Genomic DNA, 21,997 nt, shown 5'->3' on the forward strand with positions numbered 1-21,997 from the left:
GCCTTTTTGATTATTTTCTGTATCTGTTCCTGACACTTTAATGATCTATGTATCTGGACCTCGAAGTCTTTTTGAACCTCCACTGTTTTTAGCTTTTTATCATTTAGAAAGTACCCTGGCCTATCCTTTTTAGGTCCAAAATGGATGGCCTCACATTTGCCTCCCTTCAAACCCATTTGCCAGTTTTGCCCATTCACTTAATCTATCAATATCCCTTTGTAATTTTATGCTTGCATCTACAATGCCGCCTATCTTTGTGTCATTGGCAAATTTGGATATTTGGCTATCACATCATCCAAGTCGTTAATAGGTGAATAGTTAAGGCCCCATCACAGATCCCTACGGGACACCACTAGTCACATCCATTATCTCTACTCTCTGTCTCCTGCCGCTCAGCCAATTTCCTAACCAGGTTAATAATTTGTCTTCAATTCCATGGGCTTCAACCTTAGTTAACAGTCTCTTATGAAGGACTTTAGCAAATACCTTCTGGAAGTCCATATAAATAACATCCAGAGACATTCTCCTGTTCACTACTTTAGTTACCTCTTCAAAGAATCAATCAAGTTTGTCAGGCATGACCTACCATTTACAAATCTGGGCCTCCAGGCAGATCAGAAACTTCAAAGTCCCAGCCATAGTGTCTGTGCAAAGTGAAATCTAATTTACACTAAAACAGCGCCATTGTGCAATGGAAACAAATTACAGCCAATCCTACCACTATAGTGTAACTGCACCGAGAGTTGCCCTCCCTTGTTTGCACGGTTGCATTATTTTGGTCAGCATTAGTGTGAACTAAGTTATTTGATAAGATTATGTACATATAGAATTATAAAATTTAGCAAATTTGCCATTTGCTAGCTTAAACAGTCAGCAGACAGACAGTTTTCAGGGCATATTTTCACTCCATGCCATGCAACTCATCACCATTCAATTTTACTTTAGCTGATCTATATTTAAAATGAATATGCATAAATTCCAAAAAATCTTCAAATAAAGTGAACTGTAATAATAGGGGTAGTGGGTATCTTTTTTCAAAACTCAAATGTGAAAAAAGTAGACTTTCCATTATCCTTCACGTTAGAGATCACTCGTCACCCTCTAGATAATGGGAACTGGTGGACAATTAAGCGTACTTGGGACTTGAGCTGAGCTTTAAGCTTATTGGTCTATTTCATTATTAACCCCTTGCCAACCAAGCCAAACCTCCCCCATCCTAGCACTGAATCCCTGCCTCTCTCTAGTTTCTCTTCTTCCTTCCCCCCAAGCTATCTCAGACTTCATCTTGTCCACGAGATCCACCTCTTGTTCCCTTGGCTCCATTCCCAGAAAAATGCTAAATTCCCTTCCTGGTCCCCTTACGTTGTAAGTGTTGCCTCTCCTCAGGCACCATTTCCTTCAAAACAGCAGTCATCACCCCTTTGTCAAAATAGCCTACCCTCCACCTGTCGTCGTAAACTATCGTCACATTTCCAACTTTCCTTTCCTCAACCAATCAAATATTATCTTCTCTTGAGCAGCTTTAACCAAAGACACAAATGCTCTGACTGTGACCATGATGCTTTATTCCTCCCTGTCCTTTCTGCCGCCTTTGATATGGTTGATCACACCATCTTCTTCCAATACTTCTGTTAACCAGTTTGATGGGACTGACCTTGCTTGGTTCCACTCTTATTTATCCGATTTTATCCAGAGCATCTCTATCAATGACTTCTCTTCCCACCCCTGCATTGTTGCCCCAGCCCTTTTCCGTTTCTCATTTAAATGGTGCCTCTTGGTGAGGTTACTGCAGGCTAGGGGTCAGCTTCTACTTGTGCACTGATAATATCCAGCTCTACCTCTCCACTATCTCGGTTGACCCTTCTACTGCCTCTTTCCTGTCAGACTGCTCGATTATCATCCAATCTTGAATGAGCCATAATTTCTTCCAACTAAACACTGGATAATTGAGATTTAACTGTATCCAAAATCAAAAAAATCTGCAGTAGGAATGTATTTTATATATGTAAATCAGTTTGGTAATAAAAAAAACCTACGCTCAAATAAAAACATGCAGAGTAAATTTGGCAACATCCTTTCATCCATTTCTGCAACATCGAGAGAAGCAACTTTGCATTTAAAACAAATGACATTTATTTGGTATTATACAACAATTTTATAGCATGTTCAAAACAATCCTCTGAAAAGCTCAGCTCCCAATGACATGGATCCTTAAATTTCTTTATTAAAATGAAAATTAAAAACACAAGATTAAGAAAAAAATACAGTCACCAACTGGCCAGGTTTATTCAATTGTTTTTGCAACAGAAAAAAAGCACAGAATTAGTCAAAAAAACAAAAGTTAGATTGTAACCTGGCCACAATGTGCAAATCTATTATACATGCATTTGGCAAGTTATGATGATCAGTGAGCTTTTATTATACAGCTTTCAATATTTGTAATATATAATCCAGTTATCCATTTATTAGTCAACTGGTTATTGGCAAGATGCATTTCCCTCGGTCTTTAATTATAAACATGATTTAGAGAATCGCCAAGGTTGCAACTATATTTTTGGTCGTTTTACAGATGGGGTGAACTGGCCTAAAAGAGCATCACTGCCACTTACAAAGATAAAAATAATAAACCACATCAACTTGTTAACACAAGTAACAGGTTAAAAAGAGTACCGAGTTCATTGAAATACTCTTAATAATTGCTTATGCTAAAAATTACTGTTGGCCCATAAATTTCAAACTACAGACCTTTAACACTAGAACTTTACCCGGCACCAGAATGTCACGTGGATTTTTTTCAGTGGCAATGAGCAGCTGAAGTAGGGAACTAAACAAAATGCTGCCTTCCCAACAGTAACAATACTAGCACGTTTGAACAGTCTGATTACCTGCCAGCAAACTCTGAACAATCATTAAGGCAAAATGATTGCCTGAAAGGTTCAGTCTGCAGTAGTGAGCCCAGCAATACTACCCAATCCATCACATGCCCGATGAAAGGATCTACAAATATTTTCCTAATAATGGCATATTTCACAAGCAGTAGTTCCCATTTTTATTTCCTGGTTGGATTATGCTTCAGTTCTCCATTTTGCCTTCTTCCATTGACGAATAGCACACCAGATTTGTATTTGTGGCGATCAAACGTCACCGATACAATAATAAAAATAATCAACGTTACACACTGTATGGCTGCTAGCAGAAAGAAATAGTAGTCCATATGGCATTTGTTGATGTTACCTGGAAGGAGGGGGGCAGAAATAAGAAAAATCATTAATCTTTATAAAATTTTGACTCTATGCAAAATAAGAGGTCATCACAATTAAAAGTGGACATAGATTTTTTTTTAATCAACTACACTGAAATAACACCAACTGGATGACTTTGATGCCTATTACTAAGTGTACAGAATAGACATTGCAATTAGTAGTATGGTAAATGTACAACTTGTAGACATGACACAATCCATTAATAAACCTCTTTTGGTCATGTGTTATAGAATCATAGAATAACTACAGCACAGAAGGAGACCATTTGGCCTGTCGAGCCTGTGCCAGCTCTCTGCAAGAACACTTCTACAGTTAGAGAAAGAGGAGAAAGACTTGTATTTATATAGCACCTTTCATGACCTCAGGGTGTCCCAAAGCTCCTTACAGCCAATTAAGTATTTTTGAAGTGTAGTCATTGTTGTAATGTTGGAAACATGGCAGCCAATTTGTGCACAGCAAGTTCCAACAAATAACAATGTGATAATGGCCAGATAATCAGTTGGTCAAATGCGGATTATTTTATGATGCAAGCTGAGCACCTTCACAAAGAAGACAGATATTGAACCCAAGTTCATTCATTTTTTTGTTTAGAAAAAAATTGATTTATAAAGAATTTGAAAGTCAAAGCAGAAATTTCTTTGCATTTGCAAATGACTCAAATATCTGTGAAAAATCTTCATTCTTTGATAATACTCATTGCACATTTACTCAATTGCGTTTAGAAATTCCAATATCAATACTGTTGGACAGTTAAAAGTAAAAAACCCACTGCTTTGCATTTCTCTGTCATGGGAAAGCACCTACTGTGCTTATCACTGTATCCAATGTACAGATGACTGAATTACAGATGTAGTCTTAGTCATTGTTTAAGATAGATGTCTCCCAAAAACACACATTCAGAATACTGAAATATTTTAAGTATTTAACAATTTCTTTAATCTTTTAAAATACTGATTTCAGTTGTAAAAATTGTATAAATGTTGAGAAATATACTGTTAACTTGACCTATTTAATTGAGTTAGTATAATCATAGATAGCATTTTTTAAATATTCCTTTTATCTTTTTCTATTTTCAGGTCTGCACTGCCACCTATCATTCCCTCCTCAAAACAGAAAGACAGATGTCTTGCTCCCAGGTGTCTGTTGCTCTTGAGCAGCTGCTGGTAGATGTATAAAAGCAGGTTTGCGTGATTTACATAAGAAATAGGAACAGGAGTAGGCCATTTAGCCCCTCGAGCCTGCTCCGTCATTCAATAAGATCATGGCTGATCTGATCTTGGCCTCAACTCCACTTCCCCGCCCGCTCCCCATAACCCTTGACTCCTTTATCATTCAAAAATCTGTCTACCTCCACCTTAAATATATTCAATGACCCAGCCTCCACAGCTCTCCGGGGTAGAGAATTCCAAAGATTCACAACTCAGAAGAAATTCCTCCTTATTTACGTTTTAAATGAGCGACCCCTTATTCTGAAACTATGCCCCCAGTTCTAGATTCCCCCACGAGGGGAAACATCCTCTCTGCATCTACCCTGTCAAGCACCCTCAGAATCTTATACGTTTCAATAAGATCACCTCTCAGGATTCTAAACTCAAATGAGTATAGGCCCAACTTGCTCAACCTTTCTTTATAAGACAACCTCTTCATCTCAGGAATCAACCTCGTGAACCTAATGCAAGTATATCCTTCCTTAAACAAGGAGACCAAAACTGTGTGCAGTACTCCAGTAACAGGACTAGCCTACTTTTATACTCCATCCCACTTGCCTAATAATTTTTCACTTTCTTTCCACTGAAACACCTAGGGGTTGTGTTTTGTTTTTAGTGTGATAGCCAATGCATTGATATCAAAATACAGCATTCACTGTTTTAACTAAGTGCATTATAGAGACTGAGGTGCAATATAAAGAAAAACTTGTATTCATATAACGCCTTTCACAATAGAACACAAAATGCACTATTAAAAAGTTGGGAACCAAGATCTAATAGCACGGTAACAAAGTTAATGCCTTATAATGAGAATGAAGTACATGCAAAATTTAGAACAGGAAGATCGCAATGATTTATCAAGTAGAAAAAGTGATAATTCAAATTTGCTACTATAAATGCACAGGAAAATGCTGCTTAATGCTACAATGTTGAGAAATTTAAGATTGGTATTGCTTTATTGCTCTTTTTGATGAATCAACTGTAATTGTTTAGCACCATGAAATATAGTACAATTAAATTCAACCATCTGCATATTCCTGATGTACAATACTCAAATCAAAGCACCATTAGAGCTTTTACCGAAGCACTTTGGAATAGATCCACCTTCCTTTTAGAGATTAGCATAGTAAAAGGACATATTTAGAATACCAATCACTTTCAACATGGTGATTTAAAGATACAATTAGTATAAAATAATCTGGGAAGTAGGTATGCCTTCTTTGCTTGACACACAAAAGCATGAGAAAAAAAAAGCTGAGAGTAATTTGTTATTATTTTTAATATGCATGATTGAGTTGAAGAAGTCTGCCATAACGGGATGGGGCAACACTCTCTAATTGATCTTTTTTTGCTATGGTGGTTGATATCAGTGATGTGCAAAATATGTATTACTGACCTCTGATTTTTTGCCTGATACTATACGTGGTACTTTTGCTCATAGTAGGCCTTTTATGCTGGTGCTGTTGGCATTTTGTAAAAACAATTCAGGAGGTTTCTGTAATATATTTTTATATGACTTTTGATAGGGCAAATTATTTTTTTTCAAAAAATGGCTTCAGCCAGCAGTATCTCAAAGGTAAAGCTCAATGCATCAATAGCCAAGGGGCCATTGATGGGTGTTCTGGGTCAAAGCCCTAGTAAGCCTTTGAAACCAAGCATGCACAAGAGTGAAGGTTCAGTTCATAGGAGACCCACCTCGCTAACAGAAATTGTCATTCCTTTGTTACCACAAGCTGAAGCCATTGGAAGAAAGCCCAAATTCCAACTGTAACATTGAAAAAAAATTGCACAAAAAGTTGAATTTGAAAACTTAACTACCAGATTGTGGCAAGAATACAAAATGGAACAAACAGAACCAGCAACTGATAAATGATGCTCAACTTCTTTTATGACATGTGAAACTACAGAACTATTCCCAATCACTGGGAAAACAGGTTGGAGTTGGAATTATTATATATCAGAATGGGTGAATCATCACTTAGAGCTTCATGCCACATGAAACCACATTGACTATGATGGATTGTGTCTGCAGGCTATTTCTTTTCTCCCTGGGATAATACTATTTGTACATGGAGGTTAAACAAATGAAAAACACTAGTACGATATAGTCCCAGGTGATTTCAAAATCAGCAGGTCTAGTGACAATAATGGAGAGCTGGCTCAATGCCTACACTGGTGCTGTTTAATTACTTTAATGAGGGCATTGATTCAAATACAGAAAGGCAAATGAACACAACTTATTCGGGAGCCCTTTAAGGTTACCGAAATGTAACATTATCAGTAGCAGCCTCTGTATCTCATAAATGAGTAGGCTTCACACAGTTGTGCAATCTCTCTAATACAAACTGGAAGCAGGCAAGTTAGCAAGCACATTATTTAATTTAGCATTCGATCTGGTAAAATAATACAGTAACTGCAACAGAACAGGACTATACAAAGGAGTTACTCAAATAATAAAAAAAGCTGTTGTACTGAAGTAGTGAGTGCAAAATTGCCGCCACTTTTGTACAATGGCAACAGCTGCTGTTGGTGTAGAATGGAAATCGACAGAAAATTGTATATCAAGATCCGTTTCAGTCATTTACATTTTCAGGTACACCTTTTCAGACATGGAACAGCAATAGGTATTTATCTGCCTGTGGGTATAATGGCATTCATCTGCAAATTGAACAACATGAGGCAGATTTTTGTCACATCAAGCAATAAATTTAGAAGGAAGGCTGCAGAGATAAATTTGAGGCCAGGCACATACAACAATAAGTCTAATTATATGGAGCCTTCTGGGTATGCACAGACATGTGGCTTTTGTCAGAACTGATTACCCGAATTGCATCAACCCAAGTGAAAGTCCTATTCACCAAGACACCGCTGTTTGAAATGTAAAAGACTTTTGATTTTGTTTGATTTTTCATATTCAGCAGTAAATACTAAAGTTAGACCATGTGTGGGCTGAGATAAATGGATTTATTTGCAATTTAGTGTCCTTGGTTAGGTTATAAAACTGGATACTATATCTTATTATTGTACCACACTATATAATGTTAAACCATGTGAATGACTTAATGGCTCGGATTTTGCAGTCAGCAGGGAAGGAATGACACTCGTCGTTCACCTCAGACAGCTGCCCAGAAAGTTTTTGTGGGTTTTAGAGCACAGACTTGCTCTAGTCTGGTGTCTGCTCCAGGGTGGCGTCCTCTGCAGGGCATCTGCGAGGAGGTCAAGAAAATGTGAAGCTCTTCAACCAATCAGATTGAAGAATTCTCACTAAGACACGCAGAGTCTCAGCCAGGAAGTGTAAACCAGGAAGTATAAATTACATTTAAATCAGAAAGCGAAATAAAGATTGGGAAATACAAATAGAATTAACAGAGAAAGATAAGCGACACAGAAAAAAAAGTACAAAAAGATTGTTTTTAATTTTTTATAAATTTCCAACACTAATTATTTTCTGGGGGAATGAGACTCCGCACCTGTAAAAAATAATTTCCAGGGCCAGAGACGTTGTCTGGTAATAATTATCACTTATCACGCCGTTAAAAACTCACTTGCTGCTGAATGCACAAGCCCTAATTTTTTTTGCTGTCAGTAGTGCGGAACTAGTGGCATGTACCTCAAGTTCACGCCGCTGCATTTATTTCAGCGCAGTCTGTCGGCAAGAAGTGCACCAGCGCACCCAATGAAGGAGCTGGGAATCTCCAACAGCAACTTCCAGATTTCTACGTTTAACTGCGCATGTGTAGATGTCGGAAGTTGCAGTCAGATTTACCCAGTTACAAGGGTGAGTGCTGTTAGCCTCGCCGTTATTCTCATCACAAAATCCAGAACATTAACAAGGAGATATGGAAAACATCGTTCAAATTTTGACAGAACATGTAAATCTACTTAACCATCTAAAACAAGCGAGAGTCTAACCACTGCTCCTTGACATTCAACAATTATCATCGCCAAATTCCACACAATCAATAACCCTGGGGGCCACCATTGACCAGAAACTTAACTGGACCAACCACATAAATATTGTGCCAACAAAGCTGGGTATTCTGCAGCAAGTGTCTCACCTCCTGACTCCTTAAAGCCTTTCCACCATCTTCAAGGCACAAGTCAGGATCCAGTGATGGAATACTCTCCATTTGCCTGGATGAGTGCAGCTCCAACAATACTGAAGCTTGACATCATCCAGGACAAAGCAGCCCGCTTGATTGGCACCCCATCCGACACCTTAAACATTCACTCCCTCGGCGCACCGTGGCTGCAGTGTGTATCATCTACAAGATACACTTCTGCAACTCACCAAGGCGTCTTCAGCAGCATCTCTAGGTGAGCTCTACCACCTAGAAGGACCAGGGCAGAAGGCGCATGGGAGCATCAGTAGGCTATTGGTTCTGGGGCAACACAGCCAAGCCAATATGAATTGTGTGCAGTTCCTGCAGAAAGTTTCGATAGCAATTAGAACTGGGACCTGGTCGATTTTTACTCATGTGCCAAATCCACTAAACATAGCGCAATAACTGCTGCCTCAGCCAAGATCAGCTGCAGAAGCAGAAACTGGGGATCAAACCAGAAACCTCAGCTACTCACTAGATAAACCCAAAAATGTGGTTCGAGAGTGGCTGCTAGAAAACTTAATTTTGTATCCTTATGGTAGGCCAAGTAACTTTTCTGAATCTAAATTATATCTGTGACTGGATGATCATACAGATCATCCTTTATACATTAAAGGAGTACCGTATAGACACCTTAAAAAATCTCATCCATTACCACAAATCACAAGGCTCACAGATGCTTATTTCCCCCTTTTCCTAACAAATTAGTGCAGTATATGCAGATTGTGCTTACAGTAGCTACCATTCAATCGGTCCCATCCAAGTAAAATGGCCATCTATGATGTGTCACTGCCTTCCTTTCTTGCCTCCAAATTCAAATCAAATCAACCTACATTGCATTAAATAGAATACCTCAACTCAAACTTCAATTTATGGCAATGTATTAAACCAATGAAACTATCTGACAATTATCTGAATTTATTAGTTAGGAATGTAACCCAATCCTGTAGGAGCAAAGCTTGCTACTTGAAAATGTATACGTGAACTAGTAAGAATAGGGCTACAATGCTGTAGAATCTTTGAATTATTTTATGTATTCCATCTGCCTTAGGGATCTACAGAAATAGTGCATCAGTAATTGTGCTTTACTCTGTGGTTTTATTATAGCAAGAGTCAACGTGCGACATAGCTGATGTGGTATTTCAGGTTGTGTCAATGAGCAATTGGAGCATTACTGAAGGTTCAGGCATATTGGTTTGGGTCACATGCATGAGCACTTGTACCCATACACAAACCTAGAAAATAGACAAAGGATAGGAAATATGGGAAGACCGGAAACAGGACATTTTATATATTTTCCTTTCATGCAATGTGAAACCCAAAAACACATTTTAGCAGTAAAATACAATCTCCAAATTGAAAGGGGAAAATGCAAAACAAAAAATTAGTTGCATTAATTAATTAATTTCTCCTAATGTGGCAATTTTTTTTTATAATGCTCCTGTGATGCATCTTGGGACGTTTTACTATGTTAAAGGCGCTATATAAATACAAGTTGTTGTTGTTTGATTTAAAGTAAAAATGGCTGGGAGTATGCTTTAGGCTCACAGTAGGCATTTTATGCTGGTGATGTTGGAGTAATCTCACAGTTTTGATTATATAGAATTCAGGAAGCTCTGATCATGTAAAACATTGATCATTTTTTCTTCATAGAATCAGAGAATGATACAGCACAGCAAGCAGCCATTCGGCCCATCATGCTTGTACCGGCTCTTTGAAGGAGCTATTCAATTAGTCCCACTCCCCTCGTTTTCCCCCAATAACCCTTCAAATTTTTTCCTTTAAGTATTTATCTAATTTAGTTTTGAAATTTCTTATTGAGTTTACTTCCACACCCTTCTAGACAGTACATTCCAGATCATAACAATTTGCTACATAAAAATGTTTTTCCTCATGTCGCCTCTTTTTTTTGCCAATTAACTTAAATCCTATTCACCAAGCTGGAAAATACATACTGTTATACAGCATTAAAAAAAACAATTTTCACTGGTACAGTACTTTTCCATCTGTGATTCAACTATTGCATGAATAACCCGTCAACTTAAATCACTAATGATTAACATTAGCAGCTTTGGAAACAAGAACAAAACATTTGCTTGACTTATTAAAATAAATCATAAGCTGCCAAGTCAATTCAGTTGTTGGAGTGACTCAATTGCAAAATTATATTGTAATGTAATGAAAGTATTTGCCTACAAGCAAAATACTGCAATAAATTTATCTGCTACCAAACAGTGTTACTGATGTAGAAAAACAGAAATGCTTATAGTCCTTGACTCTTTTTGGATTGGAATTTTTTTTTTAAAGCTTCTGAAGCAATTAGAGCCAGATAAACATCATATTGGAAAGGAATGTGGCCTTTATCTGGATCTGCTTTTTTCTATTATTTAAATTGGCATTTTGTTTCTCAATATTTGAAAGTATTGGCAGAGAGACACCCTCAAGCACACCATGATTCCTTAGGCACAAGTTCTTGAACATTTTCATGACATAAATTACAGTGCAGCTGTCTGATCTTTCTTCAGTCGAAGTGATAGGAGAGAGGAATGATATATAGGTAGGGGAGTTTTGGACAAGTTCGATTTCATGTAGGGTGGACGTCCAGAGTCTGGTGAGAAGATCACAGGAGAAATTAATCTCAGCTGGATTGAAGTCTGGCGAGGGCAGAGGCGTGTATTAAGCATTTCAGCGGCAGGAGGAGATAAGGTTGGAGGTGGGCGACACTACATATAAGGATTAGAAGCTCCTGAGGTGACAGTGCAGGGGCAAGAGGAGAAGCCAATGTAGGAGGCTGTATTCTACTATGGCAATACTATCTTTACTATGATTCGATGACCATAAACTGTACAGAGTACCCACATGGAGCTCGATAAACTCTTTATACAACAATAATACAATCTCTAGATTTGTACTACATCCATCTGCCAGTACTTTCTGGTGAAAAGAATTTGACCTAAAACACTAACTCTGTTTCTCTCACCATAGATGCTGCCTGACCTGCTGAGTGTTTCCAGCATTTTCTGTTTTTATTCCAGTACTTCATTTGCTGCTTTTACTGAACAGTAATAATTTGATGACGTTTTTAGCTTTATTAGCCATGCCCGTGTCAGTCTTGGCTAGGCGGGAGGACTTTCGCCTCGGAGTCAGAAGGTCATGAGTTCAAGCCCTACTCCAGAGATTTGAGCACATGATCTCAGCGATATTAAGGGAACGCTACACGGTCAGAGGTTCCATCTTTCGAATGAAACACTAAATAGAGATCGTGTCTGTCCTCTCGAGTGGATGTAAAAGATTGGATGGCACTGTTCAAAGAGGAGCAGGATTTATCCTTCAACCAACACCACCAAAACTGGTGAACTGATCATTTATCCCTGGCTGTTTGTGGAATCTCATATGTGAAATTGGTTGCTGTGCTAACAGTTACTATACACTGTTAAAAAGTACTTCATTGGCTGTGAAGTGCTTTGGGAAGTCCTGTAGATGTGAGAGACACCACATAAATGAAGTTTTTTTTTCTTTCTTTAATAAAATCACTAGATCAGCACGCTCTGTCACTATTCCATTTAACACATACACCTCCTTTGGTTCCTTGCCCCCATAAGCAATAATTTTACACTTATTCACTTTGAGTCTGTCACCTATTGGTCCAGTTACTTAAAAAAAGATCTAACGTCTACCAAAACTGGTTGAATTTTTATCAAATGCTTTCTAAAAAAAATAGCTATGAAGTCAGCTGCATCATCAGTGGTTCACTGTCAATAACTCCACACTTCAGTTAAAGTTCTAGATTTCCCTTTCCTGAATTCATGTTGAATTCTTTAACAAGTTTTGCCTTTCCAAACTGCTCAACTGCAACATCTCTCAAGACCGTTTCCAAAGGCTTTCATTTCAACAGATGTTAAACATACTGATCTATAGATTGTCTATATGTGTATCTCAGCTCTATTCTAAATAACATGTTCCTGTTGGCAAACCTGAAGAGGCTCTCATGAATTTAGGAAACTTTTAAAAATCTGTTAAAGCCTCATTAATTTTGACTAGCACATCCTTTAAAACTTGTTGGTGCAAGTGGTTTGAAGCAGGCATTATTTTAAGACTATCTAACCTTTGTATTTGCATATACAGGTGCAATGTCCCGAATCCGGAACCTTCGGGACCAAGGCCGTTCCGGATTCCATGTTTTTCCGGACTTTGAATCGTCTTTCTGACATCACGAATCCGGAAACACCCGAGCCCACATTCAGGTATTTCCGAATTTCAGAACGTCCTGTGGGGGGGGGGGGTTGCTCGCCGAGGAGCTGTTCGGGTCACCGGTCCCGTCAATGAGGTCATCGGGCGGGGCCCAGCCGCTAAGGAGGAGCTGATTGGGTGGGGCCCCGCCGAAGAGGAGCTGGTCGGGTGGCCCCGTCGCGGAGGTGGTGTTCGGGCAGACTGGCGACGAGGCCCCGCGGTAAGGGCAGCGGCGTGGCAAGGTGCGGTGAGGTGAGGCCTGAGGTCGGGCAGTGGTGAGGCATGGGGCAGTGAGGCATGTGGCAGTGAGGCGAGGCTTGAGGTCAGGCAGCGACAGCAGTGAGGCGAGGCCCGAGGTTGGGCAGCAGTGGTGGCGAGGGGTGGTGAGGCAAGGTTCGAGGACGGGCAGCGGCGGGACCTTGGTCGGCAGGGTCCGGAACATTTTACGGATTCCGGACAACCCTGCCACCAATCGGTCCGGAGTCTGGAACATTCCGGATTTTGGACACTGCACCTGTACTACCTCCCTTATCCTGTGATGTTTCTGATAATTTGATAGGACAACTTTGCCTTGTTTTCTTGGATAAAGACAAATGTGGAGAATTAATAATAGCTATTTCTGTCCCCAGATTTCAACTTTCCACTATCATTTTTAAATGAATCAGTATTTTTCTTCATCCTTTGTTTACCATGTATAAATTTGACAAACCCTTTATTAACCAAGAGGGTTCCAGCACGCTTTCCGCTAATATTTTCTCTTGGCTTCATTTTTCTACGTCATATTTTGCTCGAGATTCCACGGGGCCGAAATTCAGCTTCCCAAAAAGGCCTCTTACCGCCAGGAAGCGGCGGCCTAGTGGCGGAGTCAAGCGGCTGCTGACCTCCGGTCCAATGGCCTGCCTCCAGCAATATTCAGCGCAAGGATTCTTCTGGCAGTCCCCACTTGCACCCCTCGAGAGGAAGGTGCGAACTGTTTCGGACCAAGGTAAATTTAGGCCCCCACATATGTTCTGAAAGTCTTCTATTTACCCCTACCACACTCTTTGCATCATTACCTAATCTAATGCATCGGCCCTTTGAATCGGTTTTGATTTAGTTGGATTTAATTTCTTAGATACTGTTTAGTGGTCAGAGTTACATCATTGGTGCAAGAAGTTAGGCCCCCTAACAGTAGCAACTTTGTTGGTCGGAGCAGAAACCAGGAAATAGTGGGGGCTTGTAAAAAGGGAACAGCAATATCATGGGTGATTTTAACCTCCATATTGATTGGACAAATCAAATTGGTCAGGGTAGTGTCGAGTTGTTCATAGAGTGCATAAGGGACGGGTTCCTTGAGCAGTATGTAACAGAACCAACCGGGGGCAGGCTACCTTAGATCTGGTCCTGTGTAATGAGACAGGATTAGTAAACAATCTCCGAGTAAAGGATCCCTTCGGAATGAGTGGTCATGGCATGATTGAATTTCAAATTCAGATGGAGGGTGAGAAAGTTGGATCTCTAACCAGCGTACCAAGCTTAAATAAAGGAGACTATGAGGGCAGAGTTGGGTAAAGTGGACTGGGAAAATAGATTAAAGGGTAGGACGGGTGATGAACAGTGGTGTACATTTAAAGAGATATTTCACAACCCTCAAGAAAAATATATTCCAGTGAAGAGGAAAGGGAGAAAAGATAGCCATCCGTGGCTAACTAAAGAAATAAAGGATGGTATCCAATTAAAAACAAGGGCAGACAAAGTGGCCAAAACTAGTGGGAGGACAGAAAACTGGGAAGCTTTTAAAAGCCAGAAAAGAATGAATAAAAAAATGATTAAGAAAGGGAAGATAGACTATGAAAGTAAACCAACACAAAATAGAAAAACAGATAGCAAGCGTTTCTACAGGAACATAAAAAAGAAAAGAGTGGCTAAAGTAAATGTTGGTCCCTTAGAGGACGAGACCAGGGAATTAGTAATGGGGACCATGGAGATGGCAGAAACTCTGAACAAATATTTTGTATCAGTCTTTACAGTAGAGGACACTAACAATATTCCGACACTGGATAGTCAAGGGGCTATCGGTGGGGAGGAACTTAACACAATCACAATCACTAAGGATCTGTACTCAGTAAGATAATGGGACTAAAAGTGGATAAAATCCCCTGGACCTGATGGCTTGCATCCTAGGGTCTGAAGAGAAGTAGCGGCAGGGATTGTGGATGCATTGGTTGTAATTTGCCAAAATTCCCTGGATTCTGGGGAGGTCCCAGCAGATTGGAAAACTGCAAATGTAACTCCCCTATTTAAAAAAGGAGGCAGACAAAAAGCAGAAAACTATAGACCAGTTAGCCTAACATCTGTGGTTGGGAAAATGTTGGAGTCCATTATTAAAGAAGCAGTAGCAGGATATTTGGAAAAGCAAAATTCGGTCAGGCAGAGTCAGCATGGATTTAAAAAGAGGAAGTCATGTTTGACAAATTTGCTGGAATTCTTTGAGGATGTAACGAACAGGATGGATAAAGGGGAAACAATGGATGTGGTGTATTTGGACTTCCAGAAAGCATTTGACAAGGTACCACATAAAAGGTAACTGCATAAGATAAAAGTTCACAGGGTTGGGGGTAATATATTAGCATGGAGAGGATTGGCTAACGAACAGAAAACAGAGTGGGGATAAATGGTTCATTCTCTGGTTGGCAATGAATAACTAGTGGGGTGCCGCAGGGATCAGTGCTGGAACCCCAACTATTTACAATCTATATTAACGACTTGGAAGAAGGGACCGAGTGTAACGTAGCCAAGTTTGATGATGATACAAAGATGGGAGGAAAAGCAATGTGTGAGGAGGACACCAAAAATCTGCAAAAGGACATTGACAGACTAAGTGAGTGGGCAAAAATTTGGCAGATGGAGTATAATGTCGGAAAGTGTGAGGTCATGCACTTTGGCAGAAAAAAAATCGAAGAGCAAGTTATTATTTAAATGGAGAAAGATTGCAAAGTGCCGCAGTACAGCGGGACCTGGGGGTACTTGTGCATGAAGCACAAAAGGATAGTATGCAGGTACAGCAAGTGATCAGGAATCTGGCATCTTGGCCTTTATTGCAAAGGGGATGGAGTATAAAAGCAAGGAAGTCTTGCTACAGCTATATAAGGTATTGGTGAGGCCACACCTGGAATACTGCGTGCAGTTTTGGTTTCCGTTTCCATATTTACGAAAGAATATACTTGCTTTGGAGGCAGTTCAGAGAAGGTTCACTAGGTTGATTCCAGGGATGAAGGGGTTGACTTATGGAGGAAAGGTTGAGTAGGTTGGGCCTCTACTCATTGGAATTCAGAAGAATGAGAGGTGATCTTATTGAAACGTATAAGATTATGAAGGGGCTTGACAAGGTGGATGCAGAGAGGATGTTTCCACTGATGGGGGAGATTAGAACGAGAAGGCATGATCTTAGAATAAGGGGCCACCCATTTAAAACAGAGATGAGGAGAAATTTCTTCTCTCAGAGGGTTGTAAATCTGTGCAATTCGCTGCCTCAGAGAGCTGTGGAAGCTGGTACATTGAATATATTTAAGACAGAAATAAAGTTTCTTAAACGAGAAGGGTATAAGGGGTTATGGGGAGTGGGCGGGGAAGTGGAGCTGAGTCCATGATCAGATTAGTCATGATCTTATTGAATGGCGGAGCAGGCTCGAGGGGCCGTACGGCCAACTCCTGTTCCTATTTCTTATGTTCTTATGAGTTGGGTTGAGTAAATAGTCTAGTGAAAGCATCATTCAACATCCTACTAGTGCATTTCTTATGCCAGCCTTCATGACTCTTACTTGTATGTTATTTCAAATATATGTGTAATGTATTTGTTTCATGGGTTCTTTGCTTAAGAATTCATAACAACACATTGTTATTAAGAACTAGTTGGTTTATTAACAAAGGTTCAACAATCACACTACATATTACCAGTTCATCCACTAGGCTCACAACTGCATATCTCATCGTAGATGACCTAGACCCAACTGACGGTGAGGTTTTATTGAGTCTGGTGAACATCACGTGACTGGCTAAGTCATTCTCAATGCAAAAAGCTCTACGATTATTTTGGTGAAACTTTAAATGAAGTTCCCCCTTTTGTAAGGGCACAAAAATCCACAAATTAACTGATAAACATGGGAACCTTGACAAATCAAATTAAATTAAAATGTTGTTCTCTGTTGAAATGATGCACTCTCGTCCGGTGCCCTTGCGGAAGTCTGCGAGCATACCATGTGCTCCACCTCCAGAGACACCCTGGCGCGAACGTATCCACGGAAGAGAGGCAGGCAGTTGGGCTGAATGACCCCCTCGACCGCCCGCTGCCTGGACCAGTTAATGGCCACCTTGGCCAGGTCCAGGAGCAGTCCTACGAAGGTGCCCTCCGACATGCCCACTCCCCTCTGCACGGGGTACCCAAAGATCATGGAAGAGGGGCTGCAACCTCACACGTCACATAAACATGGAACATGGACTCCTCCAGACCACAGAAAATGCAGGCACAACAGCTTTACAAACAATATTATAATATGAAATATTGTTTCAAAGTAGCCTTGAAACAAAAACACACACAAGACATTTTTAATGTTTCTTCAATCCAAATGGGAAAAGATATGAATACATAAAGATGTGGGATAATAGCTTGTCTGAGAGCTTAATATTGAAAATGATTTGCTTACACTGCAGTTATGCTGAGTTTAAACTTCCAATGAATCAGGGTCCTGTGGGATAGTTGTACCTTAGTACAGACGTCATATATTAGAAACAAGCAATTATATTTAATTTATACACATGTAGTCTTCAATACAAAACAGGGCTAAACTGTATTTTTAATATGCATCCCAACTAATATCTTTAGTTTATCTATGACAATTAAAAATCTTTTGCCCCTGTTGACTAATAGAATGTCCAAATAGAACCTACCAGATATCAATCCAGCTCATTACAGTTACAACAGTCAAATGTCAGTGTTACTGACTCATCAACTTTAAGGAGTCATTTAACCTTTTTGCAATGAGAATAGGTAAATAAAAACGATGCATGAACCAGTAGAAACTAAACAATAATTAACCTACTCTGAATTCACTTCACTGCATCTATAAATAGCAAATAATGATTTACCTATTTATAATGTGTAAAAAAAGATCCACTCCAACTTTTCACAGCGAAATGAAATGCAGAATTTTCAAACACGGCTGAACAGGCAAAAATCCATAGTGCCAAACAAACAAATTTATATCTAGTAGACTTATCGGCCTGCTGTCAATTATCCTAGCAGTTCAAACAAACTGGAAAGATTCGGGGAAAGCATAAATTTATACAGCTTTACACAATATAACTGACAGGCAACTGCAATGAAAATTCCATGTCATTTGAAAGTGCTGATCATTATGAATGAAAAAGCATATGATAGTCTGCCAAAGTGTGCATTAAACATTTCAGCTAGGTTAGATTTTAAAGATCATCCTCATCCCTGATCAGTCTCATTTATTTTTAATGAGGACAGATAATTTGTCACAATACTTTGGTGGTGATGATACTGGTTGATTTATAAGTGAGCATCTCAGCCAACTAGATGCCATCTGCTGGCATTTGACATCAGTAATATTTCCACTGAAGAGGACAGTAAATGTTTTTTTGGCATATTGAAAAAGAGTGGCATGATGAAATAGTATACTTTATTGTTCATTTATACATGTGGTTGTTAACTAGATACACAATTTGCTTTTTAAAACTATTCCACCTATTCCATTGCTTTGGAAAACTATTCTTGAACTACTTGTATAGCAAAGGATACATCTCAATCTAGCTGCTTAGTTCGGTAGTTTGTGCAGACCAATAGTTCAAATGCCTATGATCAACTTTACAAAACAATTTTATTCATGACTAAACTAAAGGCGGCATCAATAATGGAGTTCTAACAGTACAGATGTGTCTAATGTTAATCTTCTATTGGGATATAGAGGGTCCATCTCAGTATAAAGCAGTAATATTTATCCTCTGTTTCTCCCCTCCCAGTGCAATGTTGTTGGTTTTATACAGTGAAAGAGACTTCACCAATAATGGATGGATGGGCTGACAAGCACCATTCCCAGTAAAGCTATGGTTAACTGGTCTTGAAGATTTTTGACTGAGCGTTAAAGCCTTCTACTGGAGACTTAGCAGTAACAGCTATTTTATGCATTATCTACAAGTCTACTAGCTGCCTACAGTGCTACATTAACACTTCTTTGGAAGTGAGCCCTAAGTAATTCAGTTTGAGAAAGAAAGGCAAAGCAGAAAGAGAGAGGAAGAGATGATATTGGCCATCAGATACCCAGATTTGTATAAGTTGTGTACAGAGCTTGAACCTTGAAGCAGACACATGATATGCACTCAGTTCCTAATAACACTGAAAACAATTAATAAAAGGGTCATAATAATACATGTGGAAAAAAAAGTTAAAAACAGATCCAGGAAAAGATTGCACACAATACTGGTGGAAATGTGGAGTGCCAAAGATGCAGAATCAGTTGAGATATTTAAAACAAGATATCGTTTGGATATGGATAAAAGGCAGAGAATTGGAATTTTTAAAACTACCAGTGGTGAGCAGGAGTGATAGGCTGAAATTACCAAATCCTGTTCCTAGGTTCCTAAAATATGCAGATAAGGATTTTATCATTTAGGATTTAAAAAAAAGGTTGCTGGCAAGTCTAATTTGTGCATATAGGCTAAATTAAAAAGGGGTTAGAACATCTGCTTTTACAATAAGTTTGAGTACGCAGAATGCACAAGATAAAATTCTACTAGTTCTTTGTGAAACAACTTTAGTACTTAAAAAAAATGTTACTGAAGTAGTAAAACATAACCATGTAGTGTTTAGATTTAATTGCAGTCAGAAGAGGATTTTGCAGATCTGTAATTAGCATTATCCTTACCACATACACCTTTGAGATATTTACAAATTGCGATGTTGGTTTTCTATAATACATGTTGCAAAATATGAATGGTTATCAGAGGTGTAAGGCTAATGTAGTCAGACTGATTGTTTGGAAAAGCTAAATTCATATAGAAGTGTGATGTCTGAAATCCGGAAACCTTGGCACTGAGGCCGTTTTGGATATTTCCGGATTTCGGAACGTCTTTACCGAGGTCAGGCGGCTGAGGTGAGGGGCGGGGGGAGTTCAGGCGGCTGAGGCTGGGGGTAGGGAGGAGGTCGGGTGGCCAAGTCCGGATTTCAAGACATTTTCCAGTTTCCGGTCAACCCCGCCTTGGATCGGCCTGGTGACCGGATTCCGGAAGCTCAACCTGTAATACAATTTCACATTTTTATAGAACTATCTTCTCCCTCTCAATTAATTAACAGCAATTCCTGAACCTGTACATTTTCTGTGTTCAGCCTTTGTAGACATGTGTATCTGAGAGATTAGCAATGATCCCATTTGCAGTAATTTGTTTACAAAGTAATTCTTTGCACAAACATTCTTGAACCCTTCTGCGCATGCGCGCGACCAGCCCCGCCCCTTTTTGCGCATGCGCCAGATCATTTCTGCGCATATGTGCCGTCACCGAGGTCGAACCGCGTGCGTGGTACCTCACAGTTGCTGCTCAGTGAAGCATAGAACACGCTCTTTCAGCTATGTGGGTCAAGGCCTAGGAGAAGATTGGATCAAAGCAGGAGAGGCGAGATCGGAGAGAGTGGGTGGGGGGGGGGGGAAGGAGAGAGATGCGAGCGAGGGGGAGAGGGCGGGGGAGAGAGGTGGTGGGGCGAGATCGGAGAAAGAGTGCGGAGATCAGAGTGAGAGAGAGAGGGGCAGTGATCGAAGTGTGATCTGGGAGCAATTGGAGAGAGAGAATCAGAGTGAGATCGGAGAAGCAAGGTCAGAGAGAGAGGGAGGTCCCAGAGAGAGAGAGAGAGAGAGAGTGGTCAGAGAGAGAGAGAGAGAGGTCAGAGAGAGAGAGAGAGAGAGGTCAGAGAGAGAGACAGAGAGAGAGAGAGAGAGAGAGAGAGGTGAGAGAGAGAGAGAGAGGTGAGAGAGAGAGAGAGAGGTGAGAGAGAGAGAGAGAGGTGAGAGAGAGAGAGAGAGGTGAGAGAGAGAGAGAGAGGTGAGAGAGAGAGAGAGAGGTGAGAGAGAGAGAGAGAGAGGTGAGAGAGAGAGAGAGAGGTGAGAGAGAGAGAGAGAGGTCAGAGAGAGAGAGAGAGAGGTCAGAGAGAGAGAGAGAGAGAGAGAGAGAGGTCAGAGAGAGAGAGGTCAGAGAGAGAGAGAGAGAGAGAGAGAGAGAGAGAGAGAGAGATCAGAGAGAGCGAGAGATCAGAGAGAGATCAGAGAGAGAGAGAGAGAGAGGTCAGAGAAAGAGAGAGAGAGAGAGAGAGAGAGAGAGAGAGAGAGAGAGAGAGAGAGAGAGATCAGAGAGAGAGAGAGATCAGAGAGAGAGAGAGGTCAGAGAGAGAGAGAGGTCAGAGAGAAAGAGAGGTCAGAGAGAGAGAGAGAGAGAGAGAGAGAGGTCAGAGAGAGCGAGAGAGCGCGAGAGAGAGCGAGAGAGAGCGAGAGAGAGCGAGAGAGAGCGAGAGAGAGCGAGAGAAAGCGAGAGAAAGCGAGAGAAAGCGAGAGAGCGAGAGCGAGCGAGAGAGGTCAGAGAGAGCGAGAGAGAGCGAGAGAGAGCGAGAGAGAGCGAGAGAAAGCGAGAGAAAGCGAGAGAAAGAGAGAGGTCAGAGAGAGCGAGAGAGCGCGAGAGAGCGCGAGAGAGAGCGAGAGAGAGCGAGAGAGAGCGAGAGAGAGCGAGAGAGAGCGAGAGAGAGCGAGAGAGAGGTCAGAGAGAGGTCAGAGAGAGCGAGAGAGAGGTCAGAGAGAGCGAGAGAGAGGTCAGAGAGAGAGAGAGAGAGAGAGGTCAGAGAGAGAGAGGTCAGAGAGAGAGGTCAGAGAGAGAGAGAGAGAGAGGTCAGAGAGAGGTCAGAGGGAGAGAGAGAGGTCAGAGAGAGGTCAGAGAGAGAGAGAGAGAGGTCAGAGAGAGAGAGAGAAAGAGAGAGAGGTCAGAGAGAGAGAGGTCAGAGAGAGAGAGGTCAGAGAGTCAGAGAGAGAGAGGGGTCAGAGAGAGAGAGAGAGAGAGGGGTCAGAGAGAGAGAGAGGTTAGAGGGAGAGAGAGAGAGAGAGAGAGAGAGAGAGAGGGAGAGAGAGAGAGAGAGAGGGGGGGTCAGAGTGCGAGAGTG

The 21,997-nt window shown here is 40.6% G+C and overlaps 1 protein-coding gene across 1 annotated transcript in view; it reads right to left on the reverse strand.

Annotated features, from left to right (window-relative positions):
* Positions 1 to 2,115: 2,115 nt before the first annotated feature.
* The window catches only part of slc15a4 (solute carrier family 15 member 4), a 117,440-nt gene continuing 97,558 nt past the window's right edge, over positions 2,116 to 21,997 (reverse strand). Inside the window, exon 8 of the mRNA XM_070887775.1 lies at positions 2,116 to 3,234. Within this exon, the coding sequence (XP_070743876.1) occupies positions 3,050 to 3,234 (185 nt within the window). The 3' untranslated portion in view covers positions 2,116 to 3,049. The remainder of the gene's footprint in view (positions 3,235 to 21,997) is intronic.

This window comes from Pristiophorus japonicus, chromosome 8 (assembly GCF_044704955.1).
Source record: "Pristiophorus japonicus isolate sPriJap1 chromosome 8, sPriJap1.hap1, whole genome shotgun sequence".
Lineage (NCBI taxonomy): Eukaryota > Metazoa > Chordata > Chondrichthyes > Pristiophoridae > Pristiophorus > Pristiophorus japonicus.